Below are 27313 nucleotides of genomic sequence, written 5' to 3' on the forward strand. Positions count from 1 at the left end.
AACCTATCGATTTTGCCACGACATAAAAGGACTCCTTACTTATATCGTTGAGTTTCACCAAAACTAACATGTACTCACAATTTATTTGTGTACCTTGCCCCTTTAGGACCAATAAGTAACACCTCGCTGAGCGAAAACTATTACTAGATTGATGTAAAGGATATCCAAGCAAGTGTATATTTTGGCATGGCACCTTTTAACTCAATTTTTAAGTTTGGAACTTAAGGCTCTTACTATGTTGGTTAGATTTTAAGTGAACTAAAATCCTTAATCATGCAACATAATCAAGCCACAATCTCATGCATAATTAAGACATATTTAAAGCAATAAATAACTTAAAGCATGCATAAGATAAATGTGATCTAGTATGGCCCGACTTCATCTTGAAGCTTCAACTTCAAAGTCTGTCTGGAAAATCTCCGTGGGAGGCACCATTTTCTTCAAATAGGATACGCTATAATTAAACTAATTACAACTATTTGATGGTACGCAGACCATATTTGAATTGAAAAACAATTTTGGTACTTTGGACCAATTACATTCAAATTAATGGTACGCATACCATATTTTCTATCCTATTTGGGTCATACTAGTCACTTCATAACCTGCAAAACAGTACATATACAATATATACCATTCACCCATTCATTATCAGGAATGGCCCACATAGCTGGTTAGTAAAACACGTTATGCATCACATAAATATTTGCAGCAATTAATCAAGGGCACCAATAATCTACAAATTATTCAGTCCTTATTAATTCTAATCAAGTTGTTTTAACCTTAAGGATTTGTAGACCTAATCAAGAGTTTATGACTAAAAGGGCTCCCACTTAAACCAATAAATTCATATGCTTTACTAATTTAAACATAAAAATGTATTTCTAGTCTAACCGGAAACATACAAATTTAATTAAAATTTAAAGCTCATATAAATTTATAATTGAATCCATATATTTAATTTATTTTCAGTCGTATTTAAATTAATTCATGATTTTAATTTTAGTAAAATAATTAGAATAAATGAAATTTATTATAATTATAATATTCAAAATTAAAATCCAAGAAAATAATTTAACTTATTAATTTTAAAATTAATTAAAATTACGTAAACTGAAAATTTCAAATTAAAATTTTAAAACGATCTAATCGTATCATAAGGTGCGCAACATCATCACGCAACGCACAGCCATAGGCCACACGCACGCAGCCATCGCTGGCCATGTGCCGCAGCCTATGTGTTGCGTCGCATTCGTCGCTGCACACCATCGCAAGGTACCATCGAAGCACACGAGGCAACTGCTCGCTGCGCGCGCCAGCGCTCGATGCACGCGAGCCATCGCTCGCTGCGCGCTGTCGTTCGATGCTGGGCGTAGCGCTCGTCGCACGCGAGCCAGCGCTCGCTGCGCGCAAGGCATCGCTCGCTTGCGCGAGGCAGTGCGCGTTGCACGCGACTGCTCGCTGCCTTGCTCTCGCCCTTGCCCACTCGCCCATTGCACACAGCACACGACACAAGGCAGGGTTGCTGCCTTGTGCTCGTGCACCATAGCCTTGCTCATTGCATTCGTACCGCATGGGTGACGAGCTCCCTTGCTCGTTGTCTCATGCCCGCACTATACAACACCCCTTAAGGGTCACACGTAGCGTCCATTGCTTTGTGCGTGCAAGTTATATGAGCGAATCGCATAAAAATTAAAAATTTTATTTTCAAAATTAATGACAAATTAATAAATCATATTAATTTCATAATTTTAGGGCGAAAAATCGAAAATTTATTAATTTATTGATTTCCGATTAACATGGATTCAAGTCTAGGTCATAAAAATTTAAAATTTAACATAAATTTACAATTTTTATGGTGGTTTTTTATAATAGGTATCTAATTAAATTATTAACTAATTATGAAAATCAGATTAATTCTAAACTATTCCAATTTTCAACAAATTAATCATAATTACAAATTAGATTGCATAATTAACAAGACTAGGCATTCAAACTTGTTAAACATATACAGTAGGTCAATCAAAAATTCAAGATTTATCAACAAGAATCGCAAATATTTAATTTAACATCTTAAATTTACAAAATTTCGCGTTCGAAAAACTAAAACCTCCGAAAAGTTATAGTTAGGCTTCGAATTTGAGAATTCTGGGCTCGGCCGAAAAATATATTTTTTGTCAAAATTTTAGAATGCCTTTTACATACGGAATTGACACAAAAATCACTCGATTTGGATGAGTAACGAAGAAACTGCCGAAAACCTGCGTACATATAATTAAATAAACGCAATTTGCAATTAATTAACAATTACGAAAATTAATCACCCCTTTTAATTCTTGCAAATTTGTAATATTTAACCATGTTTATGCAATTTAGATTATGAAAATAATAAGAGGCTCGTGATACCACTGTTAGGTTATGATACATATGACAATACATAAATCATGCGGAAAAACCATAAAGCCAGGAAAGCATATTATTTACACATAATCATTTAGCATAATTTAGGAGCATACACTTTGTAGCGTGCCCTCCCTAGCTGCGCCCGAACCGAACAAGAACAAGAACAAGTCTTTAGGACTCCAAATGTCGTCCCTCCGTAGATAGTCCATAGTACGTCCGGATCCGCCTCAAGATTGACCAACTAGAATCGCCCTTAAGGTGCTAGGAATTTTCGGCTATTGTTGTGCAAGTGTATGGCTGAATTTTCTTTCAAAAACTTACCCTTTGAATACTTCAATCGTGTTCATAAATTATGACCCTAGGCCCTTATTTATAGAGGTTTGGAAAGGGAATTGGAATCCTAGTAGGATACGATTTAATTAAACTTAGAATCCTACAAGGACTCTAATTAATTAAATAATCCTAATAGGAATAGGAATTTAATCATACACCAAATCCTAATAGATTTAGGAATTATGCATGGACACAAACACACACACGCACGGAGCCACGAGGGCGCCCGCACGCGTGCGCTCGGCCCACGCAGCCCACGCTGGGCAGCCTTGCCTTGGCGCGATGGGTCTGCCTTGCGGTGGGCCTGGCGCTGCCTTGGGCAAGGCGTTGGCGCGCGTCTTTGCTTGCTGGGCGTTGGTCTGGCTTCGTGCTGGGCCTTCGTCCGGCAGGCCTCGTCCGATGCTTATTCGTACGATACGCTTCCGATTAAATTCTCGGTTCCGGAATTCATTTCCGATACGAACAATATTTAATATTTCCGATTCCGGAATTAATTTCCGTTTCGAACAAATATTTAATATTTCCGTTTCCGGAACTATTTTCCGATTCCGATAATATTTCCGATTCTGACAATATTTCCGTTTCCGGCAATATTTCCGATCCCGGCAATATTTCCATTTCCGATAATATTTTCCGATACGTACCATGTTTCCGTTTCCGGCAACATCTACGACTTGGATAATATTTATATTTCCGATACGATCCATATTTCCGTTTCCGGCAATACCATCGTTTCCGGAGTATTCATTTCTTGCTTGTGACGATCTCAGCTCGCACTGAATCCAAGATCCGTCGATTCCGAATATCCATAGATAGAGTATTTAATGCCATTAAATACTTGATCCGTTTACGTACTATTTGTGTGACCCTACGGGTTCAGTCAAGAGTAAGATGTGGATTAATATCATTAATTCCACTTGAACTGAAGCGGCCTCTAGCTAGGCATTCAGCTCACTTGATCTCACTGAATTATTAACTTGTTAATTAATACTGAACCGCATTTATTAGACTTAATATTGAATGCATACTTGGACCAAGGGCATTATTTCCTTCACGTGAGACCCTCGCAAAACAGGTCACATACACCATGGCTTGTATGACGCACTCCGTCTAGTACTTTGACCATCGTCTCATCTCGAGACTCAGTCAAAGTGGGGGCTAACTGTAGACACCTACTTTTGTCCCCATTCCCGAAAGGGATTGTTCGATGATGAGAACATAAAATCTCCACTTGGCAACGCATCTCCTATAAAATAACGAACCTCAATCACCCTTTCATTTCAGCCAAAGCTACTATTTATAGAAACCTGCTAAGAATAGTAACTGCCGTAAAAGGTAGTTGTTAAAAGTGGCAAAGTCATAAAAGATAGAAACCCGTCAGAATTAGGTGTTGCACTCCAACATAAATCCTAAAAGAGATATAATTTGCATTCCTGGTATAATTCAAAAATAAGAGTTACGTATTAATTAAATTTCTAACGAACCTAGAATTCGTAATGGACCCAGACGCATTCCGTCATAAGTTAATACGCACTAAAAGACTCGGATAAATCTCAAAAGCTCCTTGTTCTAAGACTCCAAATCTGACAAAGAACTCGGCCCAGATCCCATTTTCAACGCCTGGATCTGGGCGCCGAAATCTCCGGCGCCCAGCCCTGGGCGCTGAAAATGCCTGGGGCCGTTTTATCTCCGGATTCTTTTTGGATTCGTATCTTAAAATCTATCTTTCCACACACCCTTTTCCTATAAATACAGCCTAAAAACCGACGTGAAAAAACACACACAATTCAATAATCTGAGTATTGACTCTAGCCTTAAGCCTAAGCCTCACGCTGCGAAATTGATCCAGCATTCTGTCGCAATCGACCCAAAAGTCGAACAGAACGCATCCTGCCCCTTGTAGCTTGCTGAATTAAGCCTAAATACTGGAACATTGCTTAGAAACCCGAGATTCGTTAAATAAAAGGAGAAATAGCAAAGCCAAGTAGTTAGTTTTCTGAGAACCACAACGCACCTCTCAAGGGTGCGTTGTAATGTGTCCCTTATATGATTTAATCGCTTTCATCACCCTTTTATAAAATTTTCAAACTATTAACTTGATTGATCTATCACGCCTAATAAGATAATACCTTGGACAATTGAATTATCATGCTAGGTACCTTAAATCAATCTAAATAAGATAATCACGATCGCTTCAGTATTATGTGTTGCATATTGCTAAAATCAATTCAGAATAGTTTAATAGTTTAACGCATGTCCCTTCAATTATTTATGCTGAGCTAGTAAGGATAACCTGCCTCTGGAGTATTATCGATGAGCACTCCTCTCGGTAGCTACAGTCCCCCGAACTCTCAATCTCTGCCCTGCGGGTGTACGTTGAGCGATCCCCACACCAGGATCACAAGGGAACCTATGGCCGTCGTGGTCGAACATAATTACACTCCCTTTATGTCACGATAACCGGGTTTTGTCAGTTTTTCTCATTGTCGTTAAAAACTGAATGGCGACTCCTATATTACTAGTCGATTGGGTGTAAACTCACAGGAAATCCCATTACACTTGATCTGACAACGTCACGCCCACGAGGGACGAGGTCACGCATTAGCCTCGTGCTTTTTCGACCCCCTCACAGTATCTGTCTTGGTTGAATTCTATTCCTTAAACGATTTACCTAGGTATTGAACATCAAACGTTAGTGTTTATAAAGACATTACTCAAGTCCTTTGAGTATTAGGATTCTTTTGAAGCACTTCCAAATTCTTCCTGAAGCCCTTCCAAATTCTTCCTGAAGCCCTTCCAAAGTCTTCATAAAGCTCTTCCAAAGGCTTCTAAGTACGGAGCTTTTTCCAAAGACTCCTAAGTATCCTACATTTTTTGTTGCTTGACTCGAAGTTCTTTTGAGTTCACTTCGAGGTCATATTTCTCCCACTTGCCTTTTTGGAAATATGATGGTTTCCTAAAAGACACTTATTTAGAGCAACAACCACGTGTTCCCAGATTTGGGGTAGAATCAATACCTTTTGTTTCTATGAGTCGCTCATAAAGAAATATATATCTATTCTTGAGTTTGTTTGATGTAAACACCAACTCCCACTGGGTTTGACAACCCTAGATATATATACTGAAAAGATGTACTAAACCGAAGTTCAATCCTTATGACATCTTATCTTTAGCTTTGACAATTTTGTTTAGTGTGATAGTCACTTGAGAGTATCATTTAGAAACTATATAGGAAAATAGTCGTGATTATCAACAATCGAATAGATTCTGATATCTCCATTTGGATCGGACATACCATATTCCTATGGAGCTTCGATTGTTATAATGTCATATTAACAATCTAGATAATCTTTCTTGGCTCACGCAAACGTCATCTTGAACCATTCTAGATGTTCCAAATATCTTGCCAAGTTGATTTTATGTTCTATGTGAATCGCTTTGAAGCATTCATGTATTTCACTTTGAGTAAATATAGTCATATCTTCTCAAGTCCTTGTGAAACAGATAAGTCATAAAATCCATATTTGGCCTATAAACATAATTGTCTAGATTCTTCTAACAATAGTCCATTTTGATGTCATGTTCAACAAGCAAGACCCATGTGTCTTAAAATAATCAACTTTCAAAAATCCATGCCATGGAATCTTAGAATGTTTTTTTGTTGATATGGTCGTATGACATTGCCAAAGATATGTGGAACACAAATCAAAATACTTGATTTAAACCTTCTGAACTTTGAATATGAAGAAATTTGTTTGTTTATTAATCGATCAATCATATGACTCAACCCATAAATGACCATTTCATTCAAATAAACATTCAATGATTACTTTGTTTGCTTTGAATGTGAGTCTTTCTTTTGTCCAAACATAAATTTCTTATGATGATTAATGGAACATAATGCCATTAAGATCCATCCTTTAGAAGGACTTTAAAACAAACAGATGACCCTACAGCTAATGTAGCACAACTTTGCTTCATTTCCCACTTGTAGGTCAATATCCAGACTTAGCTCCCGGAATTTGAGTTCTTAACTAAAGTTAGAACCTCAAGTGATAATCTAGTACCATAGGAGTTTATTTGCTAAGTCGTTTCTCTTTAACGCAAACTTTTGTTCCCGTTTCCTATCCTTGAATTCATTTCTTTTGAATCTTGAATTCATTTCTTTTGTTCCCGTTTCCTATCCTTTCTAGCACCTTTTTCTAACAGTCCAAAAGATTTTACTCTTTGCTTGATCTTCTTACTTTGTTATGCTTACAAAGTTCCTTTCTTTTATTCACTTTGAATGACCACATCCAATGAGTCTAGTTCATTATGGAATCAAAAGAAAATTGGTTGTTAACCATTGGTGATACATGAGCCTTTAACTCAATACTTCATCATTCCAAAACTACCCAGTATTTTGAATATATGAGGTCCAATTGGTCTACCATTCAAGTTTTAGCTTGAAAACAACCATGAAGATCACTATAAGAAAAATAGCATCCAAGATACGCTCTTAGTCTCCTTTTCTTTGAGAATTGCTCTCAAAATTAGTTACCAATCGATCGAGGAAATATCGCAGTTCTATTATCCGAACGCAATAAAGTTGAAGATTTACAATTATATGCATTCATATTCTAAAAAATGAAATAGCAAAGAAAACATTTATCATACTTTAATAACTTGAAATAAAAGCATTCATGCAATCATTAAAGCTATTAAAAATTTCATTCATGCAATTAAAACATGGTCCATAATGAATGAAATGAATCCAAGACCCCAAAAGTCTTAAATCCATAAGCATGCTTTGGCTTGTCTTAAGTCTTTTAAGATTCTAGGTAAGCAAAACCAACTGGTAATAACTTCCAAATTACTCTTGGTTAATAAATTAACGAAAATGATAAAGGTCGCAATATACGACCTTTAAGCCGTGTCTCAAAGATGACATGGCATGCTTATGTGTAATGATTTAAATTGGAAATCAAAATATTTAACTTATATAACCTATTATACATGTTTCAAAAAAAGGCAGGAGAATCTTAAAATACTAATTTGTTTCCTTATTTATATCGATTACCTTATTTACATATTTTCATAGTAAAAATATTACGATGACGCATATCCTACGTGGCGCTTATATGTACCAATTAAACTCCGACACATAAGATTACGACAACATTTAGTTGTCGCAACTTGCGACCTTTATCATCACCCATAAATTAATACCATAATTTTTTCCTTTGCCACAATATGTACCAATTGCTTGAGTTGCAACCAAAATCAACGTGCTCCTTTGGGATGCCTTACCATCTAAGTATACTAAAAGAGCACCTCGCTTTGGCGGAAACCTACTATCTTAGGTCCTTAGATTTTTGTAAGTGCTTGATTTGGAAGGCAATTATAAACTCAATATTACTTTGTACCTAGTTGTTTCTATGTTGGTTTGATTACTTAGTGAACTAAATCATAATCAAACATACAAACAATGCATTCATTCTTAATATGCATTCAATAATATATAAAATCATAAATAACTTTGGTGAACTAGTATGGCCCAAAAAACTTGGTCTTGAAGCATCCAATCTTCCCTTCACCTTGTTAGATTGGCATTGTCTTGAACTCTATTCAAAAGGCTAACTTAAAATTTTGAATAATCTAGAAGAACTTGAACTTAATAATCTAATTATTACATCAAAACTTCAATGGTATGCAGACCATATTTAAAACTTTACATTCAAAGATAAAACGGTACGCATGCCGTATTTAACTACCCTAGATTGGCCATACTAGTCACCTTCAACACCTGCAATACATAAAATAATATCTATGCATTCATCCATTCGTGTCCTAAAACGAATGGCCCAAGTAAAATATGCAAGTATTTATATGATTCATTAAAAAAATGACGTTCATGTAAACGCGTCCTAAAAGATAAATCAATTCCGCATTAATAATCCATAGAATTATTCTAATCAAAAATTAATTTAATTAAAATAAAGGTTCCCCACGAAAAATAATTAAAAATAATTATTTTAAATAATTTCATTGAAACGGCTCCCACTTAAACCAATATTTAATTTGGACCTTATAATTTTAAATATTTAAACTCGCGGCCCGGCCAAGTCAAATAAAAAAAAATAATTAAAAAGTCCACCGTTAGCCCCTTCGTGCAAAATTAAGCCCAAAGCCCAAATATTGGGCCTTGAAATACAAAGCAAAAATTGCACAATTTGATGCATCGTGGGCTGGAGTGCATCGCACCAACGCAACAACACGAAGGCACAAGGCCCATCGCGCAGGCACGAAGGCCCTGCAACAAGGTATAGGCTTCCTCGCCCATTCCCGCTGCCTGCTTACTCTCGCTGCTCACTGCGCTCGGCCATGAAGCATCGCACAAGGTGAACTCCTGCTCCATCGCTGCGCTCGGACCAGCGTGCGCTGACGCGAAAGCTCGCTCGCTGCTGCAGCGCTGGCCGATGCGTGTTGCTTGCTTCGAGCTCGTCCGAAGACTTCGCCCAGCTCTGTGCATTACTATACGCCCATTTCTCGCAGCTCGCAGGCACAGTGCACAAGGCCAGCACCCCTTTGGCCTGCCTTCGTGTGCGTGCCTTGCCCTTTCGTCTCGCACGGACAGCAGCCCTTGCCTCGTGCAAGTGGCTTGCTCGTCCGATTATTATTAAAAAAAATCAATTTTAATATTCGAAATGAAAATTGCACGAAATATATTTTTCATAATATTAACAAGTCCAATCGTTTTAATTACGAAAATATTAAAGTGGGTGATTTAATAAAATTTCAAACAATCCAATTTATGAAATTAATAAATCTAGGCTAACTCATATTCAAATTTAACGAACGATCAATATCAACAAAAATTTGAATAATTTTGATAATCCAATCGAAAACTTTAAATCGTTCTAAGCGTTTAAATTTCAGATTTTTATCAAATTTGCTTTAGGTGAACGATTAAAATTAACGAATCCAACAAAATTTTAATCCATGAATTTTTAAATATGCTATTTAAACATGAAATCATGTTCCCCTTCGCACATAAATAAATTTTCAGATCTAACCAATTAATAAAATTAATTTTTGATCTAAAATTCATTAATTTAGGTAAAAATAAAATTACGGTTTTTAGTCAATATTCATTAACCAAAAATTACCATATGTTCATAATATACTAAAAACAGTAGGGAAAAATTTCAATTAATTCCGAGTTGATTAGGTCGAGCAATTAATTGAAAACAATTCCAAAATTAATGTTTTAATTCATTAATTAACAAAAACGCCCAAAAAATCACACTACGGGGACTGTTTTTGAGATTCTATTCTCATGACTTGATGTTAAAACGCTATTTTCAATCAGATTATGGTCAGAAAAATCGAAATTTTGACACTTTACGAACACAGCCGCTTTTCAACGATTCATCCAATAATAAAGAAAAACATTCGAAAAGTTACGAATTGATTCTAAAAATTTCGACATAATCACAAACATAATAACATGCTAATAAGTAATTTGAATACATGTAGCTCTGATACCACTGTAGGGGTTTACAGTTAAATACATAACATGATAGCGGAATAACCCCAAAGCCAGGAAGCATCTATAAAATATAGATCAAGCATTACTTACGTTTGTAGCGTGTTTTCCCTAGTTCAACGAATCATGAACTCTGAATGTCGTTCCTCTACTTAGTTCACCGACACGTTCAGATCCGTCTTGAGATGGATGGCCTAGACCTCACTCAAGATTGTTTTCTTTTGGGATGAACACTCTAACGGAGGCACAGAGAGAATTACGGTTTTCTCTTGCCTTAGGTTAGAATAATGTGTGAATTAGAAATCTGAAAATTTAGGCTTTAGGTTATTAAAATAACCTTTTAACCAACCAAGCTAACCGGCCAAAACCGCAAGGCCTTGACCGGCCAGCTTGGCCCACGGCAACAATACGCATAGCAGCGCAGCCAGAAGTTGGGTCGCGGGCCTTAGCTGCTGCTGCTGCTGCCCCTTTTGTGCGCGCATGGACAAGGTAGCAAGGCCATGGGCCCTTGTGCCTTGGTGCCTTGTTGCCTTGCTTGTGGGCTTGCTTTCGTGTTTTCTTATTAATTATCATTCGATAATTCATTCATCGTTTCGTACTTGACGATCCATTGTCGTACGATAAGATTATTCGTTTCACCTAGCTTACGAATATACGCAATCACGATATACGATTTTACGATCCAATGTAAATCGTATAATTATGTTTTCCGAACTAATTTCCCGAAAAGCTATTAAATGAATTTCCCATTCATTTAATCCGATGATCTGTTACATGCCAATGGTGTGACCTTATAGGTTCAGTCAAGAGTAAGTTGTGAGCCTAATTAGGATTAGAACTCACTGATCGAAAGCGAGCGAGCTATTCCGATCACTTGATCTCACTGATTTAGTTAATCGTAATTAATCTGAACTTTTGTTATTAGACTTATGCACATTGGGTGAAGGACATATTTCCTTCAGCGGGCAGTCAGGCGTTGCTAATTTCTGGTGCCTGCCCGATTTTTTCTTTGTTATTTCGAGGCAGCGTGTGCTGCAAAATTTCTAGCGCTCAGGAGAGATGCAATGGAATTTTGCAACGCGGCCTTAGAGTGTGCTGAAAATTTCTGGCGCATATTCCAGGGCTGCAGAATGTGTAATTCTGATTGTACGATTCGTAGCTTTTATTCCTTTTAAGAATTTTTTATGCATTTAAGTAAGGTTGTTGACCCTATACTATGCGTCTGGTTTAGGGATGAGCAAAACTATCTGAAAATCCGAATACCCGACCCGTATCTGATCCGACTTTTTTGGATAACCGATCCGAAATCAATTTCGGATCGGATATCCGATCTAAAATTTTCGGATATCGGAAACCCATACGGATATTGATTTTTGTCGGATATCCGATCGAGGACCCAAAAAATTTACTAAATTTAAGTTTTTCTTTTTTAGGGTCAAAAGACTCAAAACAAATGAAACCATTTGCCCTAAAATCAAACTCTCATCTCACGCCGCTCTCTCACTTTCTCTCCCTTCTAGACTTCTAGTCTCCAACTCTTCTTTCTCAATCTCTCATCTACATCTCTCGTCGGCGACACTGATCTCACGGGCTGACGACGCTCATCTCACCGACCGCCCACTCTCATCTCTCACATTCTCAATCTCTCGTTTTATGGCAACAGTTTTGGTTCCAATATTATCACCGACCAGGCGACCACCGCATAATTCATCTACTTCTGGTCTTCCTTGCAGTTCATCGAGTAACTTAATTTATCTTATTCCTGTAATTTGTATTTTTTAAGTGCATCTACTTCCCTTGCAAGCCTAGTATTTGATACTTTGATCCTTATCTGCTCTTAAATTTTTCAACTTTGATTCGAAACGGGAATCGGAATACTGATGGGTATTGCAATGTTGATGGGTTCAGGAAATTAGGAATATTGGGTTGAAGCCTTCAATCAACAAACCAATGGTTCTTGTTTTATAAATCGTGCTGCTGGAAGATACAGATGAAATACCCCTTCAACTTTAATTCTTTCTTGTTTATAGAATTGATTGTAGCAAATTATTTAAAAAAATATAAGCAAATAAATTTAAAAAATATAGCAGATACTATTATCAAGTGTACTATAATCAAATGTAAGAGTGAAGAATAATTGACATGAGAACTTCAGATATTTGATATCTAGATTATCTGATCCGAAAAAATCGGATATTCGAATAACGGATATCTGAAATTTTCGGATCAGATACGGATATCAAATTATTGAATATTCAGATACGGATATCCGATTCGAATGTTGATTTCGGATCGGATTATTCGAATCGGATATCCGTTTCGTGCTCACCCCTAGTCTGGTTAGTTAGTTTCACATAGAATATAAGATTTTCGTACAAAACTAACAACAAGCATGAATTCAGATACAGATACGCATTTAGTTTATGCTGAGTCTCTAAGGTATAATAGGTTGGGTGTCAAAAAGGTACCAAACCTATCGCCAATTCCTCGACAGGCCTCGGCCGAAGTAGTCGGGTTCATGAACGATTTTATCAAGGCATATCCTGTACACACTGGAGTGACACATATCGAGATTGAACCTAGGACATAAGAGATTGGGATTGGGTGGGTGTGTTACATTGCGAACGTGTATTGGTTTGAGAATTGGTCAGAATTTCTGTAGTATTTCGAGTAGGCTGAGTGCTTATGCGGGCAGAGTCTGCTTAACAATGAATTAATACGACAGACGATTATGAATACGGGACAGAGTGAAGCTTCGGTTATTACTCAAGCTGGATGTTTTGATTGATATTTAGTACCGATTTCTGGAGTTTAAAGGGATATATTCATAGTGTAACTGGTCGAAATAAGATAGATGTTGAAGAGACTGAGTTTCTGTGAAAATAAAATGGCAGCGTTAAAATTTTCTAGCGCGCGCCTTGGGCGGGTTGGAATTTTCTAGCGCATGTCAGGGCATGCCAGATTTACTTCTTCTTGAGTCATTGACAACTCATTTCAAATTTTATCCGTGACGTGATTGGCTGAGAACCAAACTGTAGCGCCAGAATATTATGGAGTTGTTATTTGTGCGCTGGAAATAAGCGGCGCGTGCATGCCACGCACTAGAAATTTCTAGCGCTTGTGTTTTCTATCCACATATTTCCAGATTTTTCCGGTTTGTTCTGAATTTCTATCTCATTCACGGTTATATCTCTTTAGAGATATCGGTTGGAGTGTAACTCTTATATTTTCTCAAAGATTAATTGTAATGCAATACAATCACTTGAAAATCGATCTTATACAGCTGCTATTTTAGGTAACAGTTGAACTGGAAACTACTATAAATGGCATTTACTAAAAATGGAAATGTGGGTTTCGTGACCATGTAAGTCAGTCACAGGTGTTCGTATCATACTTAGGAAACCATTGACAAGCAGTGTTTGGTTTCATCATTGAACTCACCGCTTTGGGCCTAGGGGGTCAAATGTAGGTGTCTACACCCATTTGTACTCTAAGACGAATTGCCCAAGCAAGTTTATACAAAATTTACATGATTAATTAAAATCACGTTCATGTACACACACTCAAAAAAATTAATAAATTTCAAATTATTAATCCTTAATTATATTCTAAACAAATATTTATTTAAACAAAAATTAATAAATTTCAAATTATTAATCCTTAATTATAGTCCAAACGAAACCAAAATCCAATTTTTTTTACGAAACGAAAAGTTACGATTTAAAATTTCATAATTTTAACAAATCCTATCATAATTATCACGGAAAATCATTAAAGTGGGGTGTTTTATTTTAATTTCATACTCCGTACAATCTAATTTATGAAAATAATAAATCTAGGCTAACATTTATTCGAATTTAATGAACAAATCCAATCAACAATATATTCAAATGTTTAGATAATCCAATCCGGCAATTTTAACTATTCAAAACAATTAAATTTCAGATTTTAATCAAATTATGGGTTATGTGATCGATTAAAATTAACGAATCCAATCAAAATTTTAATCCTGGAATTTTTAAATGAGCCATTTATCAACGAAAACATATCCCCCTACTTTCCTAAGTATAATTTCAGATCTAACCAACCAACCCAGTTAAATATCGATCAAAAATTACATTAATTCAAGCATTCCATAATTAGGGTTTATCATTAATATTAAGCCAAAAAATTAATTTTAAAACTTCATAATAATTGCTATAAACAAGTAGGACAAACCACATTTAATTATTTCTTGATTAGCAATCATAATTAATTTTTATAGCCCAAATTATTCAAGAATTAATTATTTCGAAACGAAAAACCCTCAAAAAGTCCAACTTAGAGGCAGAATTTCGGAATTCTAGTACATTGTTCATTGAATTGTGTTTAGAACGTCGTTTCCACCCAAAAACACTAAGGAAACATCTAAATCTAAAACTTTAAGAAACAATTACTTTTCCACCGATTCATCCAATAATCCAAAAAAGTTTCATAAAATAACATAAAATTTCAACAATTTTAGTTCATAAAATTACATTAATACTTTAAAACATGAAGCTCGTGATACCACTTTTGGTATTTAATGGTAATCTAATTAACAAAGTGGAAACAATCACCAACCCAAAATCACATGTTAAAGCAAAGATTAAACGTAACATACATTTGTAGCATGTACTCCCACTAGCCTCACGAACACGATCAAGAACTCCAAGTGTAGTTCCTCTACAATCATCCAGCGACACATTCAGATCCGTCTTGATTCCGTTAGCTTAGATCTTTCTCAAGAGTGTTTGGCTTTTTCTGGAAAAACTAACTCTAGGAGGCACACAAAGAATTAGGGTTGCAATGTGTGTTCTAGGGTTGTGGAAAACATCTGGGGTTTAATGAAATAAACCATTGTGCAGTGTGGCCAACGAAAAGCACAAGGCCAATGGCCGGCCAACGCACACACACACAACCCTCGTGCACACGACTGGGCCTTGGGCCTCGCCCAAGCCAGCACACGGTGCAACTAAAGATGGCTGTGGGTCGGGCCGGCCCGAAGCCCGACCCGACCCGGCACGAAAAAAGCCCGCCCCGGCACGATCACGAAAAAATCACGGCCCGGCACGGGCACGAAGTCGTGGGCCGTGGGCCGTGCCTAGGCCTTGATTTTTTGGAAAAAGCACGATAAGGCACGGCACGACTCGACCCAGCACGACAAAGCACGCTAAATTTAGTAAAATTAGCCTTAGGCACGACGGGCCGGCCCGGCACAGCACGAAATCCCATGGGCTTGGGCCGGGTCTGGGCCCTTTTTTAACTTTTCGGCCCGGCCCGGCACGGCACGAAACAACGTGGGCTTGGCATGGTCCCGACCCGATTAGGCCCGTGGGCTCGACCCGAAGCACGGCCCAACCAGACCCACGACTATCTTTCGGTGCAACGCTGTTGTTGTTGTGCTATGGTTAGTCTGCGCACGGCACAGGCAAGCCTTGGGCTTGTTGTTGATGTTGTTGCTTTGCGGCGCGCGCTGTTGCCCATGGTCCTGGCGTGCTTGGCTCGGGGGTTGGAAGCCACGCTTCTCGTATGCGTCCTTATGGCCTTGCAGCCACAATTAAGCGTATACCACTAGACGATCCAATGTCATACGATATGATTATTCATACGGCCCAGCCTACGAACATACGATTGCGATCCAATGACTTGTCGTATATTTATGTTTTCCGAACTAAATTTCCGCTTAGCCATTAAATGAATTTTAGATTCATTTAATCCGGTGATATGTTATATACCATTCGTGTGACCTTTTAGGTCCAGTCAAGAGTAAGTTGTGAGACTAATAAGGATTAAAACTCACTGATCGGATATATTTCTCCAGCTAGTTGTTCCGACCACTTGATCTTACTGAATTAATTATCCTGTAATTAATATAAACCTTAGTATTAGACTAATGCACCTTGGGTAAAGGACACATTTCCTTCAATATCTTCCTAAGATGTATTTGACTATTGGTGAAACTAGGTCTGAGTAACATAGGTCACTCCATAGTCCAAAAGAAATTTGTTGGTGAAAATATACTAACCAAATAAAAGCGGGTATTTCTTAATTTATCTCTACCCTTTAAAAAGTGGGACTTATTCATATCTATAGTAAACTGAACGATGAGTTTTGTTTTACAAATTACAATACTGTCTCTCTCGATCTCTTCATTCGTACCTACATCTTGTTTTTATCGCCCTCATTACTCTCTCTCCCCAAATCCTCCATCCACGGCAAACTGATTTCATGCATGGATTCAAGCAATGCCTCCAGTCTCTTTATTTTAATAGAATGATTAATGTTCTGGTAAAAAATTCTCTATTTGGCCCTCAATTGTCAATTTTTGGTGTTTCTGTTTTTTTTTTTTTTTGCTACTTTTCCCCGTAGCAGGTGCCCTATTTTCTCAAGGTTTTGTAGTTTAAATTGTAGTTATATGTTTGATTATTGTGAAATTAATGCTTGTTTTTTAATTGAAATTGAATGCATTGATTTTATTGGTCCTCCCGCACCCCATGTGGGTGGTTCGGTGGGTGGCGCACCATCTTCTTATGTACCGCCTTATGGTGGGTCTGGGTTCAGATGGTCCTAGGCCGATTAGGTGGTTTCATGAAGTTGGATTCCCTGGTAAAAATTCTAAATGTATATTGTGAACAAATGAACAGTGTCATTCTTGTCAAGTTGTGTGTGTGTTGTGGTCATCGTTGGTTAATTTATAACGCCTTTTATTTTCTTTGTAGCTCATTGTCTTGATGTGATTGCTAAGTTGGGTTTTGTTGAGCCTAAACCAATTCAGTCTCAAGGATGGTCGGTGGCTCTAAAAGGTAGAGACTTGATTGGCATTGTTGAGGCTGGCTCCGGGAAAACATTGGCTTATTTGTTGCCTGCTATTGTTCACGTTAGTGCTCAGCCAAAGTTGGGTAAGTACATATAATACAAGTTCTAAGATAGGTTGCCTATGCTTTTTTAAAATTCACTAAGTTGTGTAGCATTCTCCAAAATATGGTGATGGTCCAATTGCGATCTTTGATATAAATATTTTCTTTCAGTTCTGGTTATTGTGTGATATTTAGACTTTAGTGTGGATTTGTAGCTGAATGATAGGATTCAAAATTAAGTTGGTTATATTCTACTTGACTTTGATTTTCTAGATTTATAATTGTTGATAATCTTTGTACAAAATGGAGAATATTAGTGTCTGGACGAAAGTAACCGATTATACAATTGAATTTTGGAAGTGGGGGTACAATTACAATCTTCTCAAAGAGGGAATCAATGAGCAAGAAGGAAGAGTCGATTAGTAGTTATTAGAATTCTCCACTTTGGGATGAATTTATGTTTAAGATAGAACTAGACACAGAGAGAAAAAGAAAGAATGTAAAGAAGTTGTTTCTTATTGATTGAATGAATAACAAAGATTACAATAAGAGCAGTATAAATACAAGCTAGAAGGCCACACTGATGATGTGTTCAAGCCAATCATATTTGTTTGTTTGTACACATCAGCTAAGCTAGATTAAGGCAGCTAGTTAGTACATCAAAAGTCAACTCTAACAACCTTCCTTGAATCTAGGGAAGTTAGTTAGGAATCCTTCTAGAAGAGAAGCAGAACATTACATTGTTGTGTGAGATTGTAAGCAGGCATTGCTTGTGTTGTTGGTGTTGTTGTGACCTTGATTGTTGTTATTGTGAGTAATGCTAACACATCAGGGTTGAATACCAACACCCCCCCCCCCTCCCCCTCAAACTAGGCATAGGAGAGTCAATGACCATGCCAAGTTTGGTAGATAAGTTCTTATGTTGAGCACTAGGAAGAATCTTAGTGAAGATGTCAGCCAATTGATTGTGAGTAGGTAGATAACTCAAGTGTAAAAGTCCCTCGAGAACCTTATCTCGAGTGAAGTGACAGTCCAAATATGTTTAGTACGTTCATGGAAAATAGGATTAGTAGCAATATGAATGGCAGATTGATTATCACAATGAAGCTCAATAGGTTTAAGATCATGCACACCAAGTTCTTCTAGCAGTCTAACAACCCATGTGACTTTACCAGCAGCTTGTGACATTGCTTTATATGCTACCTCAGAAGAGCTCTTAGATATGGTTGATTGTTTCTTAGATTTCTAACTGATGGGGGAATTCCCAAGTAACATAATATAACCAGTAATATATCTCCTGGTTGTTGGGCAAGTAGCCCAATCTAAGTCAGAAAAAGCATGAAGAATGAGTTGAGCTGTAGCCCTTAAGAGAATGCCTTGGCCTGCAGTACCATTGATGTATCTAAGAGTGTGAGTAAGAGCCTCAATATGTTGAAGTGTAGGAGAATGCATGAACTGACTCAAGGACTGAACAACAAAAGAAATGTCAGACCTTTTGTGAGTGAGAAAATTTAGCTTGCCTACATAACATCTGTAGAGTTCTGCATTTTGAATAGGCTTCACCTTCAGTGGTGAGTTTGAGGTTAAGAGGAAAAGAAGTGACAGCAGGCTTGGATAAATCCAACCCATAGTCATGAAGAAGTTCTTAGTGTACTTCTTCTGAGTGAGAATGTATCCTTCATTTGTGTGACTAACTTCAATGCCAAGAAAGAAATTAAGAATCCCTAGATCATTGATGTTGAATGTAAGATGAAGATGTCTCTTAAGAGCAAAAATAGTATCCTCATTGGATCTTGTGATGAGAATATCATCAACATAGACAACAACCACAGTGATATCAGTAGAATCATTTTTGATAAAGAGAGAGTAGTCATTCTTAGAATTTGTGTAGCGTTGTGACTTTATCTCAGTGTGAAGTCTATCAAACCATTGCCTTGAAGCTTGCTTCAAACCATACAGAGATTTGTTGAGTTTACATACAAAACCAGGTGGAGCATTAACACCCTCATGGATCTTCATATACACCTCCTCATCGAGATGGCCATGAAGAAAAGCATTGGTAGTGTCTAGTTGAAAAAATTTCCATTGATTACTGGCGGTAAAACTAATTAGACACCTTAAAGTAAACATTTTAACGACAAGGGAGAAAGTCTCATGATAATCAATGCCATATTTTTGTGGGAACCCCTTTGCCACCAGCCTTGCCTTGTATCTTTCAATTGAACCATATGCATTCTTTTTAATTCTGTAAACCCATTTACAGCCTGTGGCTTTCTTGCCTTTGGGTAATAGAAGAAAATCACAGGTATTATTCTTTTGCAAAGAAGTAATATCCTTGTCCATGGCTTCTATCCATTTTGAATCTGCTGCAACTTCAATATAAGAGGTTGGTTCAACAAGCTCCATATGTGCAGCAATTAGTAATTTATGTTGCACTGGTAAGCTGTCATATGCCACCAAATTACACCAATGCTTTGAAGGCATGGAACATACAAAATCCTTCAAATGAGAAGGTGGTTTAGAAGGCCTAGTAGACTTCCTAGGTGCTGGAGAATCAACTGATAAAGTATTGTGGAGGATAAGAAAAGATTCAGAAGTAAAATTTGGAGATAAAGAAGGAAGATTCAAATTGTCATCAGAGAAGGAGAGAGTGGAATCTGAAGGAATGTGTGAGTTTTGAGAACCAGTTAACAAAAAATGAGTAATGTCTGGTGTTAGACACATGTCTGTAGAGAAAGGAGTAACAACAGGCAAGAAGAATTAGTTTGAGTAGCAATGTTTGAGGAGTTTGAAAAGTGGAAAGGAAAGTATTTCTCATGGAAGACAATATCCCTGGAAATAAAAAATTTGTTTGTGGCAAGGTTGAGAACTTTATAGGCCTTTTGATGAGGTGGATAACCAAAAAGAACACAAGGTTTAGCACTTGGGTCAAACTTAGACCTGTGGACTTTAGATGAATTGATGTAGCATAAACAACCAAAAACTCTTAAATGGGATAAATCAGGTGGTGTCTTGAATAGCTTTTCATAAGGAGTGCTGAACTGAATGCTTTTAAGGGGCATTATGTTAATCAAATAGGTAGTTGTAAGGATACAATCACTCAAATATTTGTCAGGAAGTTTAGCCTGAAAAGAAAGAGCTCTAACAGTTTCTAAGATATGTTTATGTTTTCTCTCAACAACACCATTCTGTTGAAGTGTGTTGCTGCAACTTTTCTGTTGTAGGATCCCTTTGTTAAGAAATAAATATTTGATGCCACCTTGTCAAGTCTAATGCATTATCTGACCTGACTTGCTTGATTGTAAAACCAAACTGATTTTCAACATATAGTAAGAAATCATGCATAATCTTGACAGAATCAGTTTATTCCTCATCAAGTGAGTCCATGTCATTCGAGTGAAATCATTTACAATGGTAATATATTTATTACACTTAGAGGTATCATGTACAGAGTAAGGTTCCCATACATCAATGTGTAACAATTCAAATGGTTGTGTTGTCTTAATGCTACTTACAGAGAAAGGGAATCTTGTTTGCTTAGCTAAGGGACAGATTTGGCAAAACCACTCATCCAAACAACCCTTAACATCAATGCCTTTGATGTTCTTTATTTTTCCATAAGACATGTGACCTAGTCTAAGATGCCAAAGCTTGGCTTCCTCTACTGCAGATACACCTGAAAGAGTATGCTTATTGAAATTGTTGTTAGACACCAATAGATCCTCATTTAGGCTATACAAGCCTTTGTCCAATCTACCAAAAAGAGTATGCTTGTTCTTGGAAAGGTCATGTGCAAAACATTCACCATTTGTAAATATAAAAGAACATTGATCATCACAACATAGCTTTGAGATAGAAATCAGATTTAACTGAAATCCTTGACATGTAGAACATCTTTAAGTGTGATGGACCCTATATTAATTTGACCTTTATGTGTAACTGGTAATTCAGTTCTATTTGGAATAGTAATAGTGTGTTGCTTATCATTTACTAGTTCAATAGTGTTGAACATATTTAAATCCGAGCACATGTGATCACTGGATCCACTGTCTAATATCCATGTACTTTTAAACTTAGACAAGAAACAAAATGTACCTTTCATGTGAGAGCTTGTTACTAGACCAAGTGAACTAGAGCCATGATGTTCATCTTGACTAGCAACCTTGTGATTATTGAGATAACTCATCAACTGATTATATTGTTCTTCTGTGAAAGTAGCATGCACAGTTCCTGGTTCTCCTTGAGTTTCCTTTTTATGAATCTCCTCGGGCTGAGCTGTTGCTGCAAATCTCTTTCTTTTGCCTTTAAAGTCTTTAGGGTAACCATGCAACTTCCAACACTTATCCACAGTGTGATTTTTCATTTTGCAGTGCTCACAATATAGATTATTCCTTGTATAAGTGAAGTTTCTTGACTGATTTCCACTGGTTGCATTGTTTAGACCTGAACCTGAAGAATATTGAGGTTTGTATGACCTATTGCCAGAGAATCTTCTGGCAGTAAACACTGAAGAATATTGAGGTTTGTGTGACCTATTGCCAGCGAATCTTCTGGCAGTAAACACTGTGGACTCTGAGTCATGATTTTGATTATTATTAACTTCCTTCTGTTGTTCTTCCTGAAGTAAAAGTCCATAAGCTTTTGAGATTGTTGGCAAGGGACTCATCATGAGAATATTACTTTTTGAATGATCATACTTCTCATTCAGCTTCATCAAAAAATGAACAAGCCTTTGGTAATGTTGAGATTTCAGAAGTTGTTGAGTTAGAGTACAGCTACATCCAGTGCACAACTTTTTGAATGATCATACTTCTCATTCAGCTTCATCAAAAAATGAATGAGCCTTTGGTACTGTTGAGATTTTAGAAGTTGTTGAGTTAGACTACAGCTACATCCAGTGCACACATAATAAGGCAAAGGATCCAAACCATCAAGGTGATCCCACAGTAGCTTTATCTTAGTGAAAAAACCTGAAATCTGTTCATCATCTTTTTTATTCAGATCACACAGCTTCTGTTGTAGAGAAAAGAGTTGTGGTCCATATGATTGGAAAAACCTTTCTTCCAAGTTTAACCAGATTTCTCTTGTTGTTTTGAGATACAACACATTTCTTGCAATTGAAGGTTCTAAGGATGCCATCATCCAAGAGATTACCAAGTCATCGCCCCTGTTCCAGATTCTGTAGTTTGCAGAGTTTTTTGCTGGTTGAATGAGACTTCCATCAACAAAGCACAATTTATTTCTTGTTGAGAGTGCTATCATCATAGAACGTTTCCAATCATTGAAGAATTTTCCATCAAAGACAATGTTAACCAGTATGGAAGCATTAAGATCATGGTTGCTAAGATAGTAAGTTGAGTTTGGATTGGTAGAAGGATCTTGATCAGCATGCATATTGAAGAATTTTAGATGAAACTTTAAAGAATTTCAGCTTTTGAAATGAAAATTCTATCAACAATTGAGTTATTCGAATTCTGTGATTCAACAACTATGTTAGAGAAATTAGAAAGGAAGTGTAAACATAAAGAATTTCCAGAATAATTTCAGCAGGATCTATAGATTCTCCTCTGATACTATGTTAGAATTCTCCACTTGGGATGAATTTCTATTTAAGATAGAACTAGACACGGAGAGAAAGAGAAAGAATGTAAAGAAGTTGTTTCTTATTGATTGAATGAATAACAAAGATTATAATAAAAGCAGTATAAATATAAGATAGAAGGCCACACAGATGATGTGTTTAAGCCAGTCATATTTGTTTGTTTGTACACATCAGCTAAGCTAGATTAAGACAACTAGTTAGTACATCAAAGATCAGCTCTAACAACCTTCCTTGAATTTTAGGAAGTTAGTTAGGAATCCTTCTAGAAGAGAAGCAGAACATTACATTGTTGTGTGAGATTGTAAGCAGGCATTGCTTGTTTTGTTGGTGTTGTTCTGACCTTGATTATTGTTGTTGTGAGTAGTGCTGACACAGCAGGGCTGAATACCAACAGTAGTTCATGATGTTTAGTGTGATTATGTCCTACAAATTTTTCTTTGATTTGTTCTTTTACTCATGCATTACTATTTACACCATGGTTTGTTTAATCTATGTTTTATGCAGTTAACATTTTGCCATATTGTATAATGTGTTCGGGTTGCAGGATAATGTTGTCCCAGATTCCAATGGTTATTCTTTTGGGAGGGTGGGTGATATAAAGCTTAATTATTCCACATATTCTTCCTGGTAAGGAATCTATCTTCTCTTCAATGAAATCCATCTCTTTTAATGATGTATTAATTTGTTCTAATTTGTGTAAAAGTCATAAATATAATATGTGTAGTTTCTTAAGAAATAGTTGCTTTGAAAAGGTAGGCTTCTAGCATTTTGAGCATATAGATTCACTTAAGAATGTTGAATTTGACTCACCATTTCAAGTGGGGGAATTATTAATTTGTTATTTTAAATTTTCTCTTTTTAGATTTACTTGACGGGAGGAAATATTATACGCTGATTTCATGTCTATTACAAGCACATCCAACTTTCGCTTAACATTTCTAGCATTTACAATAACACTGTGTCTTTTACATAATATTTTTACAAATTGTATGTTTTAGCAAGGTGAGATGGTGTCTCACTAATTAGTATGTGACCCAATTATAAAGGGTTAGGAATAGTTGTAAACCATACATATGATACGTTACCAATCTGTTATGATGAAGTTAGGTATTGAGTTTACACCATTAAATGAAAATATAAGATGATAAGCTTATAAATGAAGTAGTATTTTTGTCAAGGTTAACATTATACTATGCTCCTTTCCTTGATTCCGACTCACCCATGCACATGCTCATGTATGAAGATAACCACAATATGAGTTGATGAACCTGATATTTTTGTTTTGTTTATGGATAACTAGATAATTTTTGTTATGTTTATGGATAACTAAACACAGATATGCCCTTTGATTGAATTTAGATCAGTATTCTTCCAAAATATTTGAACAAGAATAGAAACATACAACACATCGCTATGACCCAACACTTCCAAATTACATAGGTTAGTTGACTTAGCTCATCTTTGTCATGTTAATTAAGGATTTTTTTATCGATTCTTTCACTTTAATTTTATTGCAAAAGCTTTGTTATTTACATGGTAACAGTGTCAAGACCAGGACAAGTTTTTGGCTTAGTGGGAAAAAATGGCATTTGGAGGTGAACTACTCTCAAAAGTTTTGGATGGCAAATTGAAAGCTCATTTTGGGGAGGTTCAATGTAATGCTATGAATTTTGACAACCTTTTTTTATTGCTTCTTCATATCTTCTGCCTATTTACAGGATGTATGTTTTTTTTTGTAGAATCCACTTGATTGGCTTTCATGGATCATAACTACAATATTGTTTTACGCACATATTGGAAGATATGATATGAAGCAAGGTGGCTACACCATGCGTCTTGACTATTATACTATTAATTCATTTGTACCCAAAAGTCTGGAAATGGTTACTATTGTTTTACTCATTCACTATTTACAGATTTCAATCTATGTTAAGTATAAGATCCCTGCAATAACGTAATTTCTTCCAGATTGTTGACACCCTTATTTTTAGTATGTTCTTTATTTATAAGTTTATCATCTTATATTTTTGTGATAATTGATAGGTAGAAAGATTTTTGGGTGGCCAAACAAGTGTTGTAGTTAGGAATGTGTGTGGTGCACTAGAACACTTGATTAATGAGATTGGTTGAGAAGAACCAAATTTTACTCAAGGGATATATGGTGTTTTAGAACGTGTCGGAAGGTAATTCTTGTGTCATGCGAATATTTGATTGTTGCCATTTTTTTTAAAAACAGTAAGATGAAATTAACAAGTGAAAATTTATGACATTCTGCCTTTGTAAAACATTGACAAGAACTATACCAAATCATAGAAAACATGGATTGCTCTTAGCACGTTGCGTCATTTGTTCATATTTTTTGCACTAAGATATCAAGCAATTTTCATGTCATTAGTACAAACACGCGTAGAACATTTGACTAACGTCATTATCAAATTAGTTTATTCCCATGAATATCGTGCGCAATGCGCGCGACCAAGCAACTGGTGTGAACAAAGGTAGAACTAAAATTTTGAAGAATGTGTAATCAATGATATTGTTATCACAAGCATCATGTTGACTTTAAATAAGTTTGAAAAATAAGTTTCGATACGTTCCTCTTCATCAAATGGGCGGATGCCTTATTACATGCCACTCGGGCCATTGGTACGTATCTCCAAAGAATATGGTGAGGCCTCTATAACTCTCTTACGACTGGATCTTACCATGAAAAGATAATGGTTTGTAAAACGAAACCAATGAGCTAATAACAAAAAGCTAGTGGCCATCTTTTGGTTCTCTGTCCTTTGTCATAGGTTCAGGGTAAGGGCATTAAGCATACTGAAATTAAAAAAAATGCACATGGCAGTAAATGTAATGCTCTAGAGTCTTGAGTCTAAACTCTTTAATATTACATAAACATTGGGGAAGTTTAGATCGATAAACCCAAAATATGAATTTGGTCAACTGACAAGGAAATTCTGACTATTACTTTAATAGATATATTGTTTTTCCCTAAGATCTAATAAAATCAACCATACAACAAACAACCCCATCCCTTCCTTTTAAACTAAAGCAACTTTTACGAGACACTCCCATGAACATTTTTTCTCGTATTCCCCACTCGCTGGCAAAGTGGAAAATTTTAGTGTGATCTCAAAATGAGAAACTTATGCAGCGTGAAACATGTACGCTGTTAGACACTTGGATTCACAGTGGTAATCTTTAAACAACAACTCAGGTTTGTCTTCCCTTTCTTCCTGTAACCTAAGCCAATCTTCCCGCAGGTATACCATTCAGATGGGCAGTAATAAGAACTTACCCTGATTGAATTTATTATTTTCAAACAAAACTCACTAATAATGTCTAACTCATTCGTAATCCTGAGGCAAAATCCAATAAATTTTTACTAAAAGCAGGAAACTTGATGAAAGAAAGGGGAAAATTATGATACAACCTTGGTTGAAATCATTAATTGAAGAAGACCAAATAGAAAAAACTCAAAATTGAATCGAAATTATAGAAGTTTAATAGGAGAATTTACCCAATTTGACGACAAATTTAAAGAGGACAAGCACCGAAGCCAAAGAGACTATAAACCACGAGCTCAAGTCATCAATTGTTCCACCAACCTAATTCTTTCTCCTCTAATTTGAATAACTGAATTCTCAACTCTTATCTTACCCCTAATCTGAGGACTTGTTTGAATTTCGAATTTCCAAAGAGAAGAACTATTCAGATTTCAACTAGCTATTTTCCCGGGCGATGCCCCGTTGACTATATGTAATTTGAGAACTAATCTTGATAAAAAAAAATTGAGTTAAATAAAAATAATTACAATAGTTTGATATTAAATGTTTACATATAATATGAGATAAACATTTGTGCATAATTTATTTTTATATTTTATTTATGTAAGGGTGATTCAATATTAATTTTTGGTTAAACATCTTAGTAAACTAAATTTAAATTTAAAATGGAGTAGTCTTTTGTTATGTGTAATACTATTTTTTTATTGCTCTGGTAAACTTACATGAACTGGCCTGCTAAAAACATGTAATCATAAATGAACCCAAATGAAAATGTAAATGAAAAAAAAAAATGTAAGTCGTCTAGTTTAGTTTCATAAGAAAAATATTAAAATGTATAATTGTGGTAGGCATTAAAGTTTTAATTCAGGGTATATTAACATAAGTTATATGTTTTGAATTGCTTAAATATCATAAGTTGTATTATTGGATTAGTGGTTAAAGTTCTAACTTATGAACATGAGGACATGGGTTCAACCATTGATGTGTGCATTTCTTCATCTTTTTATAAGAAAATATTATATGTCAATGTGGCTATGCCGTGCCACTTGCCATGGCGACATGTAGCGAGATGACATGAAATGTCTTTGAGATTTAATAATAATATAGATTTACTTGAAATAGAGAAAAAATATTCAGATTTCAATTTGCTAAATTTATGGTTTTGTGTCAGACGAAGAAAAGTGGAAATAGATCTATGGAGTATTCGATATTTTTGGTAAAGGATGAACATCGATTATGGCATCCGTTAGTATAGACACCTAGACTTATGGGAACTGCC

The 27313-nt window shown here is 36.1% G+C and overlaps 1 protein-coding gene across 1 annotated transcript; it reads right to left on the reverse strand.

The window, feature by feature from the left end:
• Positions 1–21906: 21906 nt before the first annotated feature.
• On the reverse strand, positions 21907–22536 carry LOC110786322 (uncharacterized). The gene has a single exon (XM_021990867.2). The coding sequence runs from the start codon at positions 22534–22536 to the stop codon at positions 21907–21909; it is 630 nt and encodes a 209-aa protein (XP_021846559.2).
• Between the last annotated feature and the right edge of the window lie 4777 nt (positions 22537–27313).

This window comes from Spinacia oleracea, chromosome 3, assembly GCF_020520425.1.
Source record: "Spinacia oleracea cultivar Varoflay chromosome 3, BTI_SOV_V1, whole genome shotgun sequence".
NCBI classification, from domain to species: domain Eukaryota; kingdom Viridiplantae; phylum Streptophyta; class Magnoliopsida; order Caryophyllales; family Amaranthaceae; genus Spinacia; species Spinacia oleracea.